At 45.9% G+C, this 22,061-nt stretch overlaps 2 protein-coding genes across 14 annotated transcripts in view; one reads left to right on the forward strand and one right to left on the reverse strand.

The window, feature by feature from the left end:
• Positions 1–15,175, reverse strand: part of Kansl3 (KAT8 regulatory NSL complex subunit 3) — a 33,464-nt gene extending 18,289 nt beyond the window's left edge. For 2 of the 8 annotated variants that reach the window (NM_172652.3, NM_001310513.1), the window contains exons 1-7: positions 15,087–15,163; positions 13,751–14,016; positions 11,464–11,634; positions 4,352–4,442; positions 4,022–4,207; positions 631–762; positions 80–196 (exon numbers count right to left, since the gene is read on the reverse strand). In NM_172652.3, the coding sequence (NP_766240.1) occupies positions 80–196; positions 631–762; positions 4,022–4,207; positions 4,352–4,442; positions 11,464–11,634; positions 13,751–13,965 (912 nt within the window). In that variant the 5' untranslated portion in view covers positions 13,966–14,016; positions 15,087–15,163. Of the gene's footprint in view, positions 1–79; positions 197–630; positions 763–4,021; positions 4,208–4,351; positions 4,443–11,463; positions 11,635–13,731; positions 14,017–15,086 lie in introns of all 8 variants that reach the window. The other 6 variants (XM_017320240.2, XM_017320236.2, XM_011238482.2 and 3 more) reach the window with 6 other exon arrangements.
• A 2,989-nt stretch (positions 15,176–18,164) lies between these two features.
• Positions 18,165–22,061, forward strand: part of Fer1l5 (fer-1-like 5 (C. elegans)) — a 49,928-nt gene continuing 46,031 nt past the window's right edge. For 5 of the 6 annotated variants that reach the window (XM_030253122.1, XM_006495604.2, XM_006495602.2 and 2 more), the window contains exons 1-4: positions 18,165–18,357; positions 19,668–19,720; positions 20,498–20,589; positions 21,154–21,262. In XM_030253122.1, the coding sequence (XP_030108982.1) occupies positions 18,273–18,357; positions 19,668–19,720; positions 20,498–20,589; positions 21,154–21,262 (339 nt within the window). In that variant the 5' untranslated portion in view covers positions 18,165–18,272. The remainder of the gene's footprint in view (positions 18,358–19,667; positions 19,721–20,497; positions 20,590–21,153; positions 21,263–22,061) is intronic. The other variant, NM_001277076.2, reaches the window with a different exon arrangement.

Here is a 22,061-nt window from a genome sequence, read left to right on the forward strand (position 1 = left end):
CCCTCCCCCACACTCTTCTCTTTAATCCTCCAAGACTGTACACATTCCTACCCAGAATTCCTCTTGCCCTTACAATTACCTTGCCTAAGCAGGAGAGCTGAGACTGCCAGAAGCGGTGGCGGCGTGAGGCAGGGAACACAGAGCTGGAGGGACCAGAGGAGACGATGAGAATCAAAGGAGAACCAGGGAGCTTGCTCTGAGGAGACAGAATCCCGTCCAGAACCACTGAGTGAGGCGTGCTCATCTACAAGCCCGCAGCAACTGTAGCAAACTCTTCCTGCACCAAGCACGGGTCCTTTGCTTATGACTAGAGGGACGGCTCAAGCCGCTAAGAGCACACACTGTTCTTCCAGGGAAGCTGACAGCAGTTCTCAGCACCCGTATCAAGTGGCTCACAAAGGCCTGTAACTCGCCTAGGGAATGCGAACCCTCTTCTGACCTCCACGAGCACAGGAGCATCTGCACTCACACGCGAGTGCACACACACTTTAAAAACAAAGAACCCAAGCTAATAATAAGAAAAGTTAAGCCACTTATCACCTCTTGCCAAGCCTCTAAAGGCTCAGCCTGAACATTCTATATGCACTTAAAGGCTGCTGATGTTAAGCCAAGGCTGAACAGCCAACTTACTGGTTTGTTATGTGAAAGCACACCAACAGCAGGGTCCCAGGGCCTCTTGAGGAGAAGGGACAAGGCCTCCGCTCCTGCAGCCCCAGTTTTGGTGTTGGACGACACAAGCATCCGATCTATCAAAGTTGGGATCTACGAAGAAGGAAGAACAAAGACGTTTCCAGTGTGGAGTGAGAAACCTTCCCTTCAGCTGCAACCAGCTGCATGAAGAATCCCACTGCGCTCCTAGCTCTTAAGCACAGCCACAAATCACAAATGAGTCCACAGCCAGAGAGTGCACTCCTGTGGAAGCAAAGCAGCGCTGATCCTCTGGAAGGCAATCTGGTGGGGTTCGTTCTGCCATCCTTTTCCCTCATGACTGTACTTCAGGTACTTTCTCACATCCGAAGACACAGAAACCAACCTCAGCTATGGTGGTTGTGGGGTGGAACACTGCAGAGCACGGGATATAAAAGACCCTGCTTCAACAGACAAATAGTCTTCAAGATGAGACATGCATAATGAACCCTGTTATTGTTCCCCCCAAATATATCCTACTATATTATGTATATTTTGCTTTATATCATATCCTGTTTTTAACTAACTATTCCCCAAAAAAGTGACCTCACCAATATATAAATATAGGTTTCAGACATGCTGATGCTTATACTGCGAAGAATTATCTTCATAAATTCCACAATACCCACAGAGAAGTCAAAACAATCTCAAGGAAGAAAGGAAAGGTTTTAAGTGTGATAGGTTTTCTCAGACAAGAGAATATGGTGTGAGGCAGGCATAAAACTCCAAAGGCAAAGGGAGAGGGAGGAGCATGGGAGGGAGAGGGGGAGAGAGAGAGGGAGAAAAACATGCAGAGTCAGAAAGACTGATTTGAAGCGGGGAGTAGCTCTTATCTAGGATTTGCAAAGCCCTGGGTTTAATCTCTAGCACACAAAATAACTAAAATAAAATGGACAATGTGGTATGTTACTTGAAATCCCTCTTCTGTCCTTCATGTAAATATGCTTCAGATAAGTAAGTTTAAGAAGATTTGAAATCTGGGTCCAGCACTCAGGAAGCTGAAGCAGGAGGGTATCTAATTCAAGGCCAGAAAAGGAAAACCCTGTCTCAAAAAAGTAAGTAAGTAAACAACAAAGGGAGAAGAGACACCGAGAGGAGCTGTGCGTGAGACTGTGCACATCTAGACTGCCTCAATGCACTCAGTGCCTTACAAAGCACCAAGCTAATCCTGCAGAGGGATTTTCTCTCAAAGGGTGAGAAAGACAAACCAAGTTAGGGGTGGTGGGGAGGGATGTGCAGTGCTAAAGCCATTGCGGGAGGGGGGGGGGACGGGGACGGGGACGGGGGGGACGAAGACAATGACACAGAAAGCACTAACTGGTGATAGTGCCATCCAACAGAGCAGGGAAAGTGAGCAAGAAGTCGCATCTGAAGCACCAATTTATAAGGTGACGCAGGCCTAGGAGAGGCAGGACTCTACCGTGAGATGAGGTATGAGCTATAAGCCAAAGGCACAGCTGGGTATAGTAGCCCAGGCTTGGTATAGTAGCTCAGGCTGGTATGGTAGCCCATTCCCACAATCCCAGAGTTTGGGGAGCAGAGGTTGGAGAATTAAACAAAGTTCAAGGCTGTCTGGTCTACAAAGCTAGTTCTAGGCCAGACAGGGTTACCCAGGGAGACCTACTCTCAAAACAACAAAAAGCAAGCACATGTTGTGGGGTTTATTCCAGACCCAAGTAGACTTAAATACCAGATTCCAGCAAGGAAGAAGGAGTACGCAGTGACAAAGGCTCACCACCCACAACTGGCCTTTCTTTATAACTCCCTTTAATCACTGAGGTTACTTATACATCCTTCTCAGGCAGTAGTCTACGTAGGAAACTGAAAAGCCCTGAGGCTCACTGTCAACATGAAAAAGCCATTAGTTACTGACTTCCACCTAAGCTTTATGGCCTTTTCAGCCCTGTATGCTTCTGTCTCAACAAAAAAAAGAAGACCCTGAGATTGCTGTCCCTTCTCTGCTAGGAGGGAAAAGAGCAGCCAGGTGCGTGTAAAGCCTAGCACGTATTTTAAAGCAAAACAACCCATGCTCACTAACAGCTGTAAGTCTGGTAATAGAGGAGCTACCAATAGAGAGAGAGCACAGCCTAGGGCAGAAAGTACCTTACATTCAATGTGCTTACTGGCTAGTGTACCAGGCACAGCCATGCCACTTCAGCTAGCCCACACTGGACTCCAGCAGTATATCCAGGTAGCACTAGCTGTGCACACTTAAAGAGTGCACGAAAGGGGTCTATCATGCTCAAAATATCGATCACCTCATTCACAGTAACTTACACAAAAGTAGCTGCAGCCTTGTCTCTTCAAGCAAGGGAATTACTTCTAAATCCTGGTCATGGCAAGTGTGGCAGAGCTACCATTACCCTGGGGACTACCAGCACTCTCCCCCATAGCACACTGTCCACCAGATAAACTTCTTGTTGCTCCCTCCCATGCAAGGTAAATATTAGCTAAAGAAAAAACTGAGGTCAAAGATCCTACCACACATTAACCGTTGTATCTAGCTCTAAGTTCTCTTTTATACTGGCACACAACCAGTTTTCTTCAGCTTTCTCATAAACACAGCATTTTCTAACTTCAAAAAAAATTACGATTAAGAAACAATGAAACTAGAAGTTCTGAGGACGTAACTCTGTGAACATATGACAGAGCAGATATAAGGACCTGGGCTCCACCCCACTAGCACCAAGGAAAAGAAAAGGAAAGTGAAAAACTGAATTCAGAATCAAGACCAGCTTGTGCTGGAACAAAGCACACACTCCTCAAACCCCTATGAGGGCCACTTACATAATCCTCGGTGGCTACTGTGTGTGGGCTGTGGACTTCCCTCCCATATGCTGGCTTATGTGTCAAGAACTCCACCTCATTCACTAACTCAAGCCCTACAATGAACTTGCAGTGTAGACCAAGCTCCAAGTGATGGAGAGCCACCTGCCTCTGCCTGTACAGTTCTGTGGTTAAAGGTGTGTAGCACCATACTCAGCCTACAGTCCATCTCTTCATGAGGAGAGTTAACTCAGAAGGTACCCTTGGTCCTCCTCTGCTCAGCCTCGTCTCTTCCACCACAGTTCAAGTCAGCGATGACTCAAGGTAAGAACTACAAGGCTATAGAGGGAAATTATGTATCCTGGTTTTCAGATACCACACTTTATCCAAAAAAATGGCACGACTGAAGAAATTTATACCAAATAGAAGGGAAAATGATCCCCTTTTCCATTATAATAGCCAAATTGTTAGCTTCTGTGCTGACCTAGTCACAGGGCCTTGTGCAAACCCTCTGAACTCACAGCAAACCCTGGCTGCTGCCACTCGGGCAAACCAAGCACAGTCTTACCTTCCCTTTCAGTGTCTGCAGGGCATCCAAGTAAGCAGCCAGCATGGGCAGGCTCAGGGTCTCCACGAGGGTGGTGTGCAGCCACTGGGTCAGCTTGGTGTCCCAGCTGACACTTGCCAGCGCCTGCCGCACCCTCCTTGCACACTTGTCCACAGCCACGCGACGCAGCACAGGCTCATTGCAAGCCTGAAAGGTGTTCACAAAAAGAATAAAACAAGAGTTACGCTCCGTGAGCAAGCTGGGGGCTGAGGGGAGAGAGCACACAGGACACAACAACCCCCGAGGCCAAAACTAAGAGAGTCAACTATAGACAGACTTCCAATGTCTTACCCCTTCATTGGCCAATCGTGCAAGCCGGTCAGACTGCAGGGCTTTGAGGATCTTGTTAAATAGCTTATTCTGAGCCACTGTCCAGCCAGTCCTATAACAGAAACTCTGAGGAATTAAAATGCAACCCTGAGGACATTTCCCATGTATGTCCACCATATAAAGAGATACTGTCATATTTTTGTTCTCATTACAAAAAGTCTAAGGCCACTAAGCTAAAGCATGAACTCTAGCTTTTGGTCCCAATTCCGCCAATGAATCACCTTACCATACACCGCAAGTCACAACAAATCATGGAGCTTTTTTTTCAGTGCTCAAAAGCTATTTATTTATCTGGTGGCTAAAATAATCACATTTGTAACAAAAGACAAGTTTCAGTTCTATTTATTTCCAGTACGGTCTCACTTCAAACTGTACTCAAACTCTAAACTCTTCTCCTGCCTCGGCCTCCATAGTGCTGGGATTACAACACATGCCACAACAGTTGATCAGCGTGCATTTGAATGTAAGGTTTGAATCAGTTTGAAGAGCAAAGATGTAACAGAATTGTAACATTTCTCCATTGCCTCAACATTGTCCCCAATACAATTCCTCTTCCATGGTTTTTGCCCTTTTTTTGTAACAAAATTAGTGAAATAATATTAATATTTTCTTATCCTAGCACATCAAGACATACAAACATCTGTCTTCCTTACTGACAGCTTCTAAGCCCGGCTGTAAACTGCAATTACAAGTTTATTCTACTGTTCTCAGCCCCACTTCACTGCCAACATAGCAGAGCCCTCCACCTCACTTCCAACAACTCAGTAATCCTGACATCACAGCTATGACTAGTAATCTTAAGAGGCAGGAGGAGAAAGGCAACAGAAGATATTTAAACTGTTTACTCTTTCTCTAATCAAGAAACTCCTAACAAGGGCTGGAGAGATGGCTCAGTGGTTAAGAACACTGACTGTTCTTCCAGAAGTCCTGAATTCAATTCCCAGCAACTACATGGTGGCTCACAACCATCTCTAATGGGATCTGATGCACACTTCTGGTGTCTGAAAACAGCTACAGTGTACTCACATACATAAAAGAAAAAAATAAAATATTTTTAAAAAAGGAAAGACAGAGAGAGAAAAAGAGAGAGAGAGTGTGTGTGTATGAGAGAGAGAGAGTGAGTCTGTCCGTCCATCCTAACAATCCAAACATGGTAGTACATGCCTTTAATCCTAGCACACAGATGCAGGCATAAGCAGATCTCAGTGAGTTCAAAACCAGCTGGTCTGCAGTGACTCCCTGGACAGTGACTCCCAGGACACCACAAGATTATTACACAGGAAAAAAACAAAAAAAAAAAAACCTATCTCAAGAAAAAAACAAAACAAAAAACAAAATTCCCACCAACTAGTAATAGAATTACATTTATGGGCTGGTGAGATGGCACCATGGGTAAAGTGGTTACTGCTGTGCGAGCACCAGGACCTGGGGTGTATCCCTACCACCCATATAAAAGCTGGGTATGGGGACACGGATCTGTAACTCAGTGCTGGGTGGAGGGGTGGGCAGAGAAAGAAGGATCTCAGGGGTTTGCTCCTCAGCCCACCTAATCAACCAGCAAGCTCTAGGTTCAGTGAGAGTCTATATCAAAAAATAGAGGTTACAGCAAAATATCAGATAATCTCAGGCCTCCACCTGTATAAACAAGTGAGCACAGCTGTACAATCCACATATACGCTTAAATACACATGTACATTCGAAACACACACACACAAACAAATAAAAATGTTAAAAAATAAAAAGTTACAGTTCTGTACCAAGCCTTATGGACCTGGATCTCCCAAGTCTCATCATCTAACGACTGTCACTCAGTTTAGTTCCCTGTGCTCTTCTATCCCTGATCAACACCTCCATTCTCCTACATAGACCCGCGTGCACCAAGTACAGCCCTAACCTGGACCCTTCTCATTCACTCCCTGAACAGACACAGTAATGCCGTCTTTCCTTTCCTTCACACCACTGTTAAATACCACCTTCTACTGAGGCTTCCTTAATCTCTCTTAGCCCACCCTGGGAGTCTCTAGCTCCATTTTTCAACTACTTCTGCACCTCATATTCTAGCCATTCTATGTGCTTGACTCCCTTTGTTAGAATGCAAAAGCCAAGAAAGCCAAGATTTTTAAGGTTGTGTTTTAGTGCTATATCCCCAGTACATGCAACAAGTGCCTGACATACACTGAGGAGTTAGAACACTGCTGAATGAACAATGATTGCACACACAATCTAAGTGTTCGGAACAGCTCAGTCCATCCCGTTCCCACACACTAAGCAACAAGAACACACCATGACCAAGCTGCAGAGAAGCTGCTCCAAACAGTGTCAACAGTCTCTACCTCTTATCTCACAGAAGATGAGCAACTTTTCCATCACACCTGACCTTACTCAACAAGAGACTTCTACAGGTCTATAACTACTGGTATCATGGCCCAGTGAATACACAGATGAAGGACAAATTACCCTTTTAATTTACTCTGTTCAACTACCTGGTTCCCCAGGAACAAGCTAATATTTACTAGAAACTCCCTTTCTCTGTGTAAAATAAAAAATCTCCACCTACCATGCAATTTACACGGTCCAGGAAAAGCCTAACCAAGAGGCATGATTTAACTCCCATAATGAACAAACTGTCTGACTTAAGTTTTTCATAAAATAACTTTAAGGATGGATCTGTCTCTTGCAATGATATGATTGAGATTTTAAATGTTCTGTTCATACTCTCATCTTATAATTAAAATTTACATCCGTTTTAAAAAATCTACTTAGAATCGACTGCAACAACACATGAAATTAAATTTGAAAGCCATAAATTTTGCATCTAAAAGCTCAGGAAAGAATTCTTAGGGTTGTTGCTGTGCACAACTAAGTGACCCAAGAACGGAGACGTGTTCTATGCATTGTCAGCTTTGTGGGAGGCTAAAAAATTAAACGGGCAGGGGGAAAGATCTAACCCAATATTAAGATAAAGAGCATGCTAAAGATATCATTTAGGAGCTGATGGGAACTGTGAGAGTCAACAGCCCCGCCCCTCGGGCCTGACTCTGTTTACTTTTCACAACTGCAGAAACACATTTTCTTATTTCATCGGTGACATCAATCTTTTGTCTTCCTTGGTCTATCATTGGAATGATATACGCTGACCTCAGGCTCGGCCTAGTTGAAGAAAGCAAAAGAGCACACTGGCCCTAGAAAGCCTGACTCTTTTTTTCCTTTTTTCTTTCTGAAGAGACAAGGTCTCACCATGTAACCCACACTGGCCTCAAATTTGGATCCTCCTATCTCTATTTTCCAAAGGCTAGGATTACAGACATATCCCACAAAGCCAGCAAACCTAGTATTTTCAAAGGTAATTATTAATTTCCTGACTCTGTTCCAAGGGAGACTGATTCAATGCAAAAATGTCAAAAAGAATCTAAAAGATTTCATTTTATGTGTATGAATGTTTTTGCTTTTATGTATGTATGTGCATGTCTGATACCCAGAGACCAGAAAAGGGCACTCAGTCCCCTGAAACAGGGTTAGAGTGGTTGTAAACCACCACAGGAATACTGGAAACAGAAATCTGGCAAGACTCTTAACTGCTGAACCATCTCTCCGACCCCAGATTTAAAAGAAAAAATATTTTTTAAAAACTGTGTGTGCGTGAATGGGGAGCATGTGATGTATTCAGGAGGGGGCACATGCCACATGCCATGGCACTTATGAGGTCAAGTTTGTGGAGTGGCTTTTCTCCTTGTCCCGTACATGGGCGCCAGCAACTGAGTTCAGGCCATCAGCCTCGGACCAGGCTTCTGTTCTGCCAAAGGCCATCTCACTACCCCTGTCTAATGGAATCTTTTAAATCTTATTTTTCTTTATTTTAGTTTTTGTGACACAATGTCTCTCTAAATAGCCCTGGCTGGAACTTACTAGGTAGACCAGGATGGCTTCAAACTCAGAAATCCTACTGACTCTGCCTCCCACCCACTGGAAATCAAGGTGTACACACCATGCCCAGCCTATAGGAAAGTTTTAAGTGAAAGTCAAATAGGATATGACAAAAGATATCAGAAAAGCTTAATTAAGTCACACAATTAAGAAAGTAAAGAATTAAAAAGGCAAAAAGAAAATGGGCAAGAGGTAAGGAATGAAAGAAAACAACTCAAAGCTCTTAGACTTGAAATATCAAACATTCAACCTGATATATATAATAGTATATAGTCATATAACATGTGTGTATATACATCCAGCCAGCAGTCATATAACATATGTGTGTATGTACATCCAGCCAGCTAACTTCTTTACTATAGAGTATGTGTATATATAGAGTATATATGTGTGTGTGTCTGTGTACACACTCACAGAATAGTATACAGTTATATACAAAATTCAGAAAAGGAGCCGGGCGTGGTGGCGCACACCTTTAATCCCAGTACTTGGGAGGCAGAGGCAGGCGGATTTCTGAGTTCGAGGCCAGCCTGGTCTACAAAGTGAGTTCCAGGACAGCCAGAGTTACACAGAGAAACCCTGTCTCAAAAAACCAAAAAAAAAAAAAAATAATAATTCAGAAAAGGACACTGGGAAGGCTTTTGGTTGCAATTCTAAAGTTCTCATTTCTAAGATAAGACAGCCTACTTTTCAATACTAGATTGTTTTCAAACTAAAATATTAGATGTTTTAAACATCATCTGGCTGGCGGTGGTGGCACATTTTAATCTCAGGATCCAGGGGGCAGAAACCATTTCATACCCACTCTCATTGGAGAAGACTAGGATTGGGTGGTGTTAACTGATTTTGTTTCCTACACACAGAACGAACGAGGTTCTACTGAGTAGTAGAGGCAAGGGAAAGAGCTCTAACAAAGAATGGAAGTTTCTTACTCTAAAGATACAAGCCACTCAGTAGTCTCTCTAAAGATAAATATCTAGATTCTAGGGAGCTGTCCTATAGAGGCGTCCATATTCTCAGTGTGGAAACCTGTAATGTTACATGCCATATGCAGAAAGAAAGGAAGCAGCAATATAGCAATCAAGGGAAAGAGGGCAATAAGAAGATTGGAATCACAGCAGAGGCAACTTCCAAACAAGCTATACAACACCACCGACCTCTTGTTTTTGTTTTGTTTTGTTTTGTTTTGTTTTTCGAGACAGGGTTTCTCTGTATAGCCTTGGCTGTCCCAGAACTCACTTTGTAGACCAGGCTGGCCTCGAACCCAGAAATCTGCCTGTCTCTGCCTTCCAAGTACTGGGATTAAAGGCGTGCGCCACCACCGCCCAGCACCACCGACCTCTTAAGTTAAGATAGTATTATGCTAACAAATACTGGAATCAGCTATCTGCAATCATGACCTACCCAAAGAGATAGCTGAAGGGCTGCTACTGCAAATCAGTGTGCAGTGGGCCTAACAGAAGGATGAGGGCTCACTCTAGAGACCACAGGTGAAGGCACCCTAGTCTACTCGGTTTGCTCATCTTTCTTCTGTAGACACTCTACTCACCCACCCCAATGGAACAAAAAGGCTTCTCTGGATTCTCTACTGGGAGCGGACACTCTGGCCAAGCACTCCAGTGTCTCTTCTGCCTTGTGGTTTTATCTCTCCTTATAAATTAACAAACTAGTGACCATGCATGATGGCACAAACCTTGGCTCTAACAGTAAAACAATGTATAAAAATAAATAAAAGAAAGGCACGGGAGTGACACACACCTATAATCCCAGCACAAGGATTACGAGTTCAAGGTCAACCCTAGCTAATAGGGAGTGTGAGGTGGGCCTATGTTACACCAGAGACCCTGTCTCAAAAAGAAATCAATCAAGGGGGTAAAGACAGTTCAACAATTGTGAGCGCTTGCTGCTCTCAAGAGGACTAGAGTCAGTACCCAGCATCCACATCAGGTAACTCACAAGTGCCTGCAGATCCAGAGGGTCCAACAACCTTTTCTGGCTTCCAAGACACACATGTGGCATACACTGGCATACTATCACAGATATACATACAGTAATATAAAATGTATCTTTTAAAAGGAGTGACTAAAGGAAGGCATTGTAATGTACTATTAAGTCTAATGACTAGCTCCCAGACCTCTCAATCATAACCAAGGGTTAACTAATTTTAAAAAGTACTTCAATTCTCATACATTTATCCTTCATGTTTTTTTGATATATCATTTTTATCTTTTGTTCATTGGTGTTTTGCCTGCATGGATGTCTGTGTTAGCTTGTCAGAAGCCCTATAATGTATAAACTGGAGTCACAGACAAGTCTGAGCTGCCATGTGGGTACTGGGAATTTAATCGGGTCCTCTCAAAGAGCAGCCAGTTCCCTTAACAACTGAGCCATCTCTTCAGGCCCTGTTTCCCACATTTTTAAAAGTTGTTTATTATCATCATCATCATCATCATCATTATTATTATTATTATTATTATTATTATTATTATTATTATGTGTGTATATGTGTGTGTGTGTGTGTGTGTGTGTGTACATGTGTAGGTATGTGCATACAGGTGCCCAAGAAGGCCAGAAGCATCCCCCCCCTGAACCATCTCTCTAGTCCCTCTCATCATTTTTGAAAATTAAGTTCTGTCATGGAGCTATACCTTGAACCTTGCAAAACTATACTTTAAAGCAATTCAAGCAAGCTATTGACTTTACATACGACTCCAAAACATTTATTACCTTAATTGTAGATCATACCATATCATATCAATGCAAACATAAGTTTAGTTTTTTAGGGAGTTTGGGTGGCTCTGAATTATTTCAGTTTTGTGGTGTTGGGGCCTCACGCATGCCAGGAAAAAGCTTTACCACTGTGCAACATCCCCAACCACTCCTTGCTGTAAAAAGAGCTGACCACACTCATCGTAAGTTCAAGTCCTCCTCCTGCCTAGGCCTTCCACGGCGCTGCAACTGTAGACATCTGCCACTGTGTATGCTGGTCAGTGTGCTAGAATTAGGACAGTGAGCGGAGACATCCCCACTGCATGGCCGTAAGCGAAATGAGATGAGCTCTAGTCAACATTTCAATGACAATGATACTACAGAATTACCAAGTACTAACATTAGCTGCAAACTGGCCAATCTATCCCGGACTGGCCTACCTGTTGACATGTTCTTCCCAGTCTTCTGGCGGAGGAGGAGCATCTGCATCTGTCCTGGCGAAGATCACGTGCCGTTCACACTCGTTCATCACACTTCTTGCCTTCTGATTGTCATAAAGTGGAACAGGAGTTGCCGTGACCGTCTCCACATCTATTGGAACGTCTGACTCACTGTAAACAGGTGAGGAAATAGGACCAAGCCACACACACTTCACACAACACAGATGCTTAACCATCAGCTGGTTGCCAAGGTTTAAGACATGTCTAATAAACATGATTAGCTTTAAATGATTTTCATATCCACAGTCATTACATCCTCTCATCTAGCTCTCTCCTCTCCCTGCTGTGTGCCTGGGAAAGGCAAGGTCATTACACTTTCTGTGGCTTTGTTTTTTTTGTTTTTTTTTTGTTTTTTTCTTAAAGTTTCATCCTGGCCTGGAACTATGTTGCCCAGGCTAGCCTTGAACTCAGCCGTTACAGTTTAAGATTTTAAATGCATATATGTGGGTATGCACATGTGAGCTCCAGTGTCCACAGAGGCCAGAGACATCTGACATGGGTGCTGTGAGCTGGATTTGGGTCCTCTACAGGAGCAGTGTATGATCTTAACTGCTGACACATCTCTCTCCAGCTCCTAGCCTTAACCTCTTGACTCTGCTCTTGCCTCAGCCTCACCAAGTGCTGGGATGATAGGCATGAGCTACCACACTTGGCTCCAAAGTCTTTTAAAAATGCAGCTATATAAAAATAAAACAATTTAAAAATTCAGTTCCTAAGGGCTGGAAAGATGGCTCAGCAGTTAAGAGCATTTGATGCTCTTGCAGAAGACCCAAGTTTGATTCCTAGCACCCACGTGGGGTGGGTGACACAACTGTCTAATTCTAGCTCCAGGGAGATCTGATGCCTCTAACCTCTGAGGACACTGGTATTCGATGAACATACCACACTCATAAACACAATTAAAAATAAAATAAATTTTCCAATACAGTAATTTGGTTCCTAAATCACTGATTCTCATCAAAAATAAAAGAGTCATTAAGATACAAACACAAAGCAGGAAGTTTTATATAGTTAAAAAAAAAAAATTCAAATTCTACTTAAAGGCGGTTTTCAGTTATCCCCAGGCCAGAAGGATCAGGATTATGCTAGAATGTTCCCCTAAAGTCACGGCTCATGGACGATGAGGAAACTGAAAGCCAAAAACCTGTTACTATCATTAGGAAAGAAAAACTCCTCTGAGCTGGGAGGTATTACAGGTCTGCACTTGGGAGGCTGAAGCAGACAGATCTGTGAGCCAGCCTGATCTACATAGAGAGTGCCAGGATGGCCAGGGCTACATAGAGAAACCCTATCTTAAATAAGCAAACTATTACTCTAAGCCACAGCAATGACTGCAATCGGAACGTAGGGAGGCTGCCAACCTGAACTACACAGCAAGCTCAAAGCCAGCCAGGGGTACACAGTAAGACCCAAGTGATGGAGGTAACACAGATCTATAATCCGAGCACCTGAGAGGTGCAGGCAGGAAGATCAGAGTTCATACTACTTACTGTCTGGAGAGAGAGAGAGGGGTGTGTGTGTGTGTGTGTGTGTGTGTGTATAGAACCCAAATACAAGATCTCAACTCCCACCAAAACAAAACAAAAATAACCTGTGCTTGAGGAAAGATTAAACATGAAGTCAAAACAAACACAAAATCTCCTATCTTAAAATTTGTAATGATCAGAAAAAGAGTGTCTCAACAAATCCTGATACGAGTGAAGTCAGAAGGTTCAAAATTAATTAGTTAGGTCAAATATAATCAAATCATTTATCAGAGAGTACATTTTTGAAATGTTCTTGCCCCCTGACATAGGGTGGCTGGAAAGATAAAGAGACTTACTTAGGAAGGGTTTAGATTAACCCACAGGTGGCTTTTTGTAAGGAGGTAAGAATTGAAAGCAATGTTTTGGGAACTGTCTCCCAATCTGTGCACTGAAGCCAGAGACTCAATGATAGATTGTAGCCACTGCCAAACAAACTAGATGCTGCAGTAAAGGGAAGAAGGAATTATCTAGTTACTGGGAACTAAGCAAGCTAGGCTGTTTTCCTTTGCGCATCTCCCTTTCCTAACTCATGTTTGGCAATGTCTGTGTAGGTGTCCAACTTTGCCCTGCCGTTCTGATGCTGCTCATCCAAGCTCTCCATTCACCCTGCAGCCCCAATCACTCCTAAGAACATCTAAGCCCCGCCACGCATCACTTCCTTAAGAAGGAAACCCAAACTCACATGGTATTCTCAAACTCACATAGTATTCTCCTGCTGCCGACGGGGGGTTACAAAGAGCATGCGGGTGGGGCGGGCACTACTGGCATCTGGGTGGGCACTCCACGGTTTTGCATAGCTATGATCCAGGAAAACGAGGTCCAGTTCCCGCTCATGCACTGAAAGCTGGAAGAGCAGGGAGGTACCCATCCGCCGAGCTGAAGTCTGGAAGTCCCTCTCCCCACCCCGGTGGGCCATGTCAGTAGTCAAGCAGCCAAGTCAGGGTGTGAATATCTGCATGCTAGTCACCTGCAGTGAAAGGGGGCTTGTGAATTCAATAGCTTCCATTTCTCCCAACTTTCACTATCAAAACATGTCTTTATGCTCAGCATTCGATCTTTGATTATGCACATCTATGTGTCCTCCCACACCGCCACCAAACAGAACGGTGCCATACACAATTTTATAACTGTAAACTGACAAGACTCCACAGTTCACAAAAACATGACCTTTGCAATTGCCAAGGCGTGGTGACGCACGCCTTTAATCCCAGCACTGGGGAGGCGGAAGCAGACGGATCTCCGGGAGTTCAAGGGCAGCCTAGTCTACAGAGTGGGTTCCAGGACAGCCAGAGCAATATATTGAGATCCCATCTCAAAAACAAAAACCTAAATTTGCTGGGCAATTTTCTTCCTGGGTGGTAAAGGTTTTTGCAAACCAGAGGGATCACAAACATGAATTCATCAAAAGCTAAAGGTCCCTACTTTTCGTCCCCTAAACAGGACGTGGGCAGGGCTGGTCTGCTCGGGTGGCCCCAGCACAACAGGCGGGCACCGCGGGCCTCCAAGCTTCATTGCTTTGGGCTGAGGTCAAGGGGACTCTCCTAGGGTCACGCTCCACCAAAGGTTTGCATCAACCTCATGGTACTCCGGAGTTTTGGGAAGAGAAAAACTAGAGCCCGCCCTCAGCCCGGCCGGGCCCTCAGAAGGCCTCTCCTCCTTCGCCCTCCCTCGGCGAGGCGCCCAGCAAACGGCCCGCTCCTCTGAGAGGTTCCCGCCACGGAACCGCAGAACCTCAAAACGGCCCACCCGGGCGGCGGCCCCGGAGCCCGGACGACTCGGCCAAGGTCATCCCGAGTTCCCGGCGAGGAGGAGCCGCCCGGCCCCACCTCCCCTCCCGGGGCCCTCCTCGGCCTCGCGCCTCGGCCGCCCCAGCGCCGCGTCTGCCTCCCGCGCCCCGCCCGGCCGGCCCGGCCTGGCCCGCGGCTTCAGCCCCCGACCCCTCATGCCCGCGGAGCCCCGAGGGCTTCTCCGAGCCCGCCGCCCAACGCCTGGAACCCCACGGGCCACCACCCGCGCCGGGGCAAAACCGCGTCTCACCCGCAGTTGTCGGCCGCGCGCTCGCCCGAGCCGGACCCCAATGCGCGTGCGCCTTACCTCCCGGCGCCTTGGGCTCTGAGGAAAACGCGGAAGCAGATCGCTCTCCCGGAACCGCGCGGCGGCGAGCGGCAAAGCCCGGAGCGGATCCGCGCCCGGGACCTGGCTAACCTGTGGGGAACGCGGAAAGCGCGCGCGACTCCCGGGGCAGAGACGTTCTCCCTCTGCGTTTTCTGTGGGAAAAGTGAGGACAAAGAGCAAGATAGTTCAGACCACCCCAGCGCTCGGTGTCCCCTTCCCTGTTACAGAGCTGGGTTCAATTTGCAGTGTGCGGGTGGGGTTTATTTCAGCCCATCGGGGTTTATAATCCTAGCACTCTCTGGAGGCTGAGACAGGAGGATCGAGGTGAGTTCCAGAACAACCTGAGCTACACCATGACACCCTGTCTCAAGACCTCAAAGCAAACCAGAGAGATGGGGAGATGAAGAGAGGGAGGGAAAGCTTTGCAGAATGTTGGGATACAATTCTAGGGCTCTGCGGAGTTTAATAAGAAACTGGTACAGCTCAGACTAGGATGAGGTGGAAGATGAGGCAGAGGACAGATGTAAGGTTCAATTTTTTTTTCCCCCAGGTTTTTTTAATTAGGTATTTAAAAGGATCTTTACCAATCCTAAATCAGATAGGGGACTAATATCCAATATATATAAAGAACTCAAAAACATGGACTAAAGAAAACCAAATAACCCCATTAAAAATGGGGCTCAGAGCTAAACAAAGAATTCTCAACTGAGGAATACCAAATGGCTGAGAAGCACCTGAAAAAATGTTCAACATCCTTAATCATCAGGGAAATGCAAATCAAAACAACCCTGAGATTCCACCTCACACCATCAGAATGGCTAAGATTAAAAATTCAGGTGACAGCAGATACTTGCAAGGATGTGGAGAAAGAGGAACACTCCTCCATTGCTGGTGGGATTGCAAGCTTGTACAACCACTCTGGAAATCAGTCTGGTGGTTCCTCAGAAAATTGGACATAGTACTACCAGAGAATCCAGCAATACCTCTCCTGGGCATGTATCCAGATGTTCCAACTGGTAATAAGAACACATGCTCCACTATGTTCATAGCAGCCTTATTTATAATAGCCAGAAGTTGGAAAGAACCCGGATGTCCCTCAACAGAGGAATGGATACAGAAAATGTGGTACATTTACACAGTGGAGTACTACTCAGCTATTAAAAACAATGAATTTAAGGTTCGACTTTTAACTGCTTGGCTCAGCCTTTTTCTCAACTTTGAAATGTGCAAATGCCTAAACCCTGATTCACCAGGTTGCCAGGGGAATGCAGTCAATTATTTCTGCCACCTGTCAAGAGCTCCATTGATTTCTTGATGGCAATTACTATGAGCGACCCCCACCTCCCGGTCTTAGAACTCAGTGTTATTGGTTGTTTTTTCATTTATGGAGGGGATGGAGAGACAGGGTCCCATGTATCTCAGGCTAGGCTCATTCTAGCTATGCAGCCAGGGAAGACCTTGAATTTGGTTGATGGTTTGGTTCGATTTGGGTTTTGATTTTGTTTGGTTGGTTGTTTTTGTTTTGTTTTTGTTTTTGTTTTGTGTTTTGAGACAGAGTTTCTCTATGGAGCCCTGCTGTCCTGGAACAAGCTCTGTTGGCCAGGCTAGCCTCAAACACAGAGATCCGTCTTCTGCGCATGCCCACCACTTCCTGGTTGCCCTTGAACTTCTGACTCTTCTGCCCCTCTTCTTTTCAAGTGTCCGGATTATAGGCCTGCACCACCATAGAACACTGTTTTAAACACTCAGTTGCCATCCCATTTAGGCTTAAATAAGGTAGAGGGGTCGGGAAAATTAAGCTACAAAATGTTTCTAAGTGTACAACGACTGAAAATTAATTCAAGGGGTGTAACTGGCAGTTCATGACTCACATCCACAATGTCACTGCAGCCTTGGTTCTGAGCACACAACATGCACTTTCGCACGGCTCGTGCCATTTAGCTAGCTAGAGTGCCAACAAATCTTTCGAAACCCCTTGGCTCAGATTTTAGACTACTGTATGTTATCAATTGCAGTGTTTTTGCTGTAGACACAAAGTTTTCTGCTCTTACAGAAACCTGATAGTTTTATTACAAAAACAAAGGCTCTTAATATTTTCCTATCTTTCAGCATGTGTCAAAGTAGCATTTCTTTGGATTGTGACAGAATGCCTAGTCTTAGAAATTGCATTTTGAATGGCTGACTTGGGCTTCCTAAAACAATCGTTAAGTGAATTTTAGCTTGGTATCAGGGCATACTGCCCAATCATTTCTGAGAACACTTCTGCCATTTTATAGCCTGTCTTTATATGAAGTAGCTTTCTTAGCATTAATTACTATAAAATCAAACTACCTATCCCCTCAGAGGCAGAAGGATTAGGAATTCAAGAACAGCCTCAGCTATACAACAGTAAGTCAGAGCCAACCTGGGCTATGTGAAACCCTGTCCCCCAAATTAAAAAAAAAAAAAATCAAAGGAAAAAAGAGGCCAAATGTTTTACTTTTCCATTAGAAAGACCTCCCCTTGGGTTAGAGATGGTTCAGGGGTTAAGAGAACTGACTGTTCTTCCAGAGGTCCTAAGTTCAATTCCCAGCAACCACATGGTGGCTCACAGCCATTTGTAATGGGATCCGATGCCCTCTGCTGGTGTGTCTGAAGACAGCCACAGTGTACTCATATACATAAAATAAATAAATCTTAAAAAGAAAAAAGAAAGCCCTCCCCCTCCCGTGAGGCATCATGGATTTTCCTGTATATAGATCTTGATGGTCTCACTTCTTGTATTTTCTCATCTAAATTGCATGATTTTGCCAGTAATTCATTCCAGACAGAAGAGAATTCTGTGCCTGACTTTGAACTCAAAAGGTCAGTAACAGAAGAAAAGGAAGGAGGAGTCCTCAAAGCAGGGAGGTCGATTGTCTGTGTGGGCCTCAAGCCACTTGTCTTATCTACACTCTGTCATGCGTCCTTCACCTCCCAGAGATTCTCTTTGGAACCAAGAACCTCTTATCTCTGTGATGTTCCTCTTGTTGCTAAGCTCCACTCACCCTGTGAACCTGGGACGGAGGAGCTCCAAGGAGCAAGAGGTGGCCCTGTGCAGGGAAGGAGGAGCGGGAACAAGCGTCCAAGATGCTGAGGGTTGTTGTGGAGTCCGCTTCGATTAACCCTCCCCTCAGCACCACACCCAAAGCTTTCGTAACTGTCTACTTCAGAGGTGAGAACCCAGTTCCAAAAGGCTACCTGTTCGGCATCAAAAGGTCAATTCCACTACATGAATGATGTCCTGGGGAGATTGTTTGTTTCAAAACCCGTTACCAAGCACCTAGCATCTTGGGAATGAGAAAATCAAGTCCACTGAAACAAAGGCAGTGTTGCTGGCCCTCTGTATCTGTGGACCCTGCATCTGGGAACTCAGAGTCAAAAATACTTAAGGGCAGGCAAGATGACTCATTGAATAAAGCAAATATCATTCCTACACTCCATTGGCCAAAATGAATCACAGTCCCACATGGCTTTGAGACTCAGGATACTATGTGCTAGGAAAGAAAGGGAAATAAAAATAGAGTTGCCTGCTATGTAAGTGTAGGGGGCCTTGGTCCAGTCCACATGTGCTCTTTGGTTGGTTAGTTCAGTCTCTGTGAGCCATCTGGGCCCAGGTACTTGACTCTGTAGGTTCTCTTGTGGTGTCCTTGACCTGTTCTCTCCCTCAATCCTTCCCCAACTCTTCTACAACATTCCCCAAGCTCCTTCTAATGCTTGGCTTTAGGTCTCTTTGTCTGTTTCTGTCAGCTTCTGGATGAAGCCTCTCAGAAGATAGTTGTGCTAGGCTCCTATATGCAAGCATAGCAGAGGAGCATTAATAGTTCCAGGGGTTGGCTCTCTCCCATGGCACGGGTCTCAAGTTAAGCCAGGCATTGGTAGGGCATTCCCTCAATCTCTGCTCTGCCTTTATCCCTCACGTCTAGTAGGAAGGACACATTTTTGGGTAGAAGGTTTTGTGGCAGATATGCTGCTTCATCTTCATGTAGGTCCCCTAACAATTGAAGTGGGGGCTCTCTCTGACTCAGATGCCTGCCTTCAGATTCCCTTCTCCTAGCTGGACTGCCTTATCTGGCCTCAGTGGGGAAGGATGCACTTAGTCCTGCTGCAACTTGATGTGTCAGGGCAGGTGGTACCCAAGAGAGGCTTCCCCTTTTCTGAGGAGAAGGGGAGGGGTAGTAGGGAAAGGGGCTTAATGGGGGAAGTGGTTTATGAGGGTGGGACTGGGAGGGGAGGAGGGGGCTGCAATCAAGATGAAAAGTTAATTAATTAATTAATTAATTAATGGAAAAAAAAGAACAATAGGGTTATCTATCCCACAGAGGGATAAATTTGAACTACCTGAGAAAGAATGCACAGATGCTAAGTTACAGCTGCCAGCTGACTTGACTTCTGGGGTACCCACTCCACCTCTGTTGACCCCATTCAAACCCAGACACCGGCATACTTCCCCCAACTCATCCCAGCCCCTTGGTGTCTTTGCAGATATGATGAAAAGAACTCGAGTGGAGGAAGGACATGACCCCATATGGAATGAGGTAGACACTCCGTGGCCATCCTGGAAGAGGAATGAACACCTCCAAGAGCAAAGGGGCAGGGCCAGGCACTAACCTGGTGCCTAGGGAGTCTCTCACCCAAGTTTCTTAAGACTGAGGCAACTTAGCCTAGGTTAGCCTCTGATCTGAAAGGGCTGCAAAAGCCCACAGCTGTTCTTGATCTCTCTCCCTCTTGCCTCTGGGGACGCACCACATCATGGCCCATGCACTAATCCACTGACGCCATTTGATGAATCCTAGAATCCCGAGGCAGAGCCAAGGCTCCTTGTGCAGCGTCCTCTCTTCTCTTGGTCACTCACATTGTCTCACGAGACAGTCACTCCACTTCTAACATGTCCAGGAGGCTTCAGCACAGGAACACACGTGGGAGAGCCCACAAGTGAACAAGGAAGTCAGTGTAGACAGGAACACACGTGGGAGAGCCCACAAGTGAACAAGGAAGTCAGTGTAGTCTCCTTAGGAAAGTAGACACAGCAGAGACTCCTGAGGTCCAGCCCATCCCCAGATCTGCCCTCACTTCCCAGAAGGGTGGATGAGGATTGAGGAGGTAAGATGTCGCCCAGCTTGGTGTCCCACACTCTTAATCTCAGCACTCTTGCGACTGAGGTAGGAAGACTGCTGAGCTCCAATCTAACCTGGCCTACCTAGTGAGTTCCAAGGCCATCCAGGATACATAATAAGGCTCTGTCTCAAAACACCCAATTTCAAAATGAAGGAAAGTAGCAACAGAAAATACTGATTTCTTTCTGCCCCTCACAGACCCTAATCTGGCACCTCTGGAATCAGCCACTGGAAAATGACTCCTTCCTGAAAGTCATACTTCAGGACTCGGTTTCTAAAAAGAAAGAAAGGTAAGGCAGAAAGAGGCAGGAAGAGCCCGGCTCACATCCCAAAGCCACAGCGGAGCAACTGCTAACCCATAACTAATTCAGACGAAGAGCCAGAACCCCTTGCACACAGTCAAGGAAAACTGGAGGGTGGTATTAAAGGGGAACCAAGCGATGAGGATGGCCGAGAATGCACACTTGGATGCCAGCAGCAGCTCTGATTTGAAGCTTCAGTTCTTGAATGTTGGCCTGATCCTAGCCTCCGGTTGAAACCCAACTCTCCTATCCATCCCAGATTAACATTCCCTTAGGAGTGAATGCCCGGTACACTGTAGGGCTTTTCCAGCACGTAGAGTCTGGTTGGTCCATCCTCGATCCAATGATGTCGTTTTCTTGGGATTTCCTAAGGAGCTTCCCATAGAATGTGGGGAGACCCTACCCCCACCGGTCTCCAGTGGATGCTCTGCTCACCTGGATTCTTCCGGTTGTGTGTGGTGGTGGGGGATCATCCCCAGGACACAGCCTGGGACCCAGGAGGAGCCCTCTGTCCTGCCTGGGAATCTCACACCTACCCCTTGCCTCCCTCAGGTTCATTGGCCTGGCCACTGTACCGCTCAAGCGGCTGGCACAAAGACCGAAAGAAGTCATGTTTGTGAGGGACCTGATCCTGCTCAACCATTCCATGAAGCCCACTAACGTGAGTCAGGCACCAGGCAGCCGAGGCAGGAGGAGCATGGGCTGCTGGTATAGCTGAGCTTCTCGCTCCAGGAGGACCCAAGTGCTCGACCACAAAGGAGTCCCTTGTACCCTGGAAGGGCCTGTCACACTGCTGTTATCACACCATCCATCTCTCATCCACTCTTCCATCGCCCCAGGAGTCAGTCCCGGTGCTAGGCACTGGGATTCCAGACTGACTGTTGGCAGGCAGGGAGGAATGGGAAAGCTTTGTGAGAGAAAAGGGAAGAAAAGGGAAGGCTTCAGAGGGCCCCGATTGAAGGCTGCTGCTTTGGGGAAACCAAAGTCAGGCTCACCCAAGCGATTGGTTTGAAATTCATATTTGGCTTTTCCTGGTTGGACCTATGAGATAGAAGCCTAAAAACCTTAGTTCAACCCCAGGCCCCACATGGAAGCAGGAGGATAGTGACTCCCAAAGCTGTCCTCTGAGCTCCACACTTGCTCCTTGACACAAACATGTCCCCCTCATCTTACACAACATAAATAAGTAGAAGTTGGATCATCTGCCATCTCGCTGTTTATCGAATCCTGGCCATTGGGCGCTGACAGTCACTGTTTGGCTCCTTGGCTTGTTATTAGAGATGACAGACTGACTTCCTAGAGTGTAGCATAGGGCAGGCTGGCCTCCTGGACTGCTTTCTGTAGATGACAGATTGGGCTTCTGAACTAGTGGCCACAGAGAGAATCCTGTTATATGCAGTGTAGTCACAACCCATGCGTATATCCAGTCTCTCAGAAGGACATGAGTTTGTCTACTCATC

This window comes from Mus musculus, chromosome 1 (genome assembly GCF_000001635.26).
Source record: "Mus musculus strain C57BL/6J chromosome 1, GRCm38.p6 C57BL/6J".
NCBI lineage: Eukaryota > Metazoa > Chordata > Mammalia > Rodentia > Muridae > Mus > Mus musculus.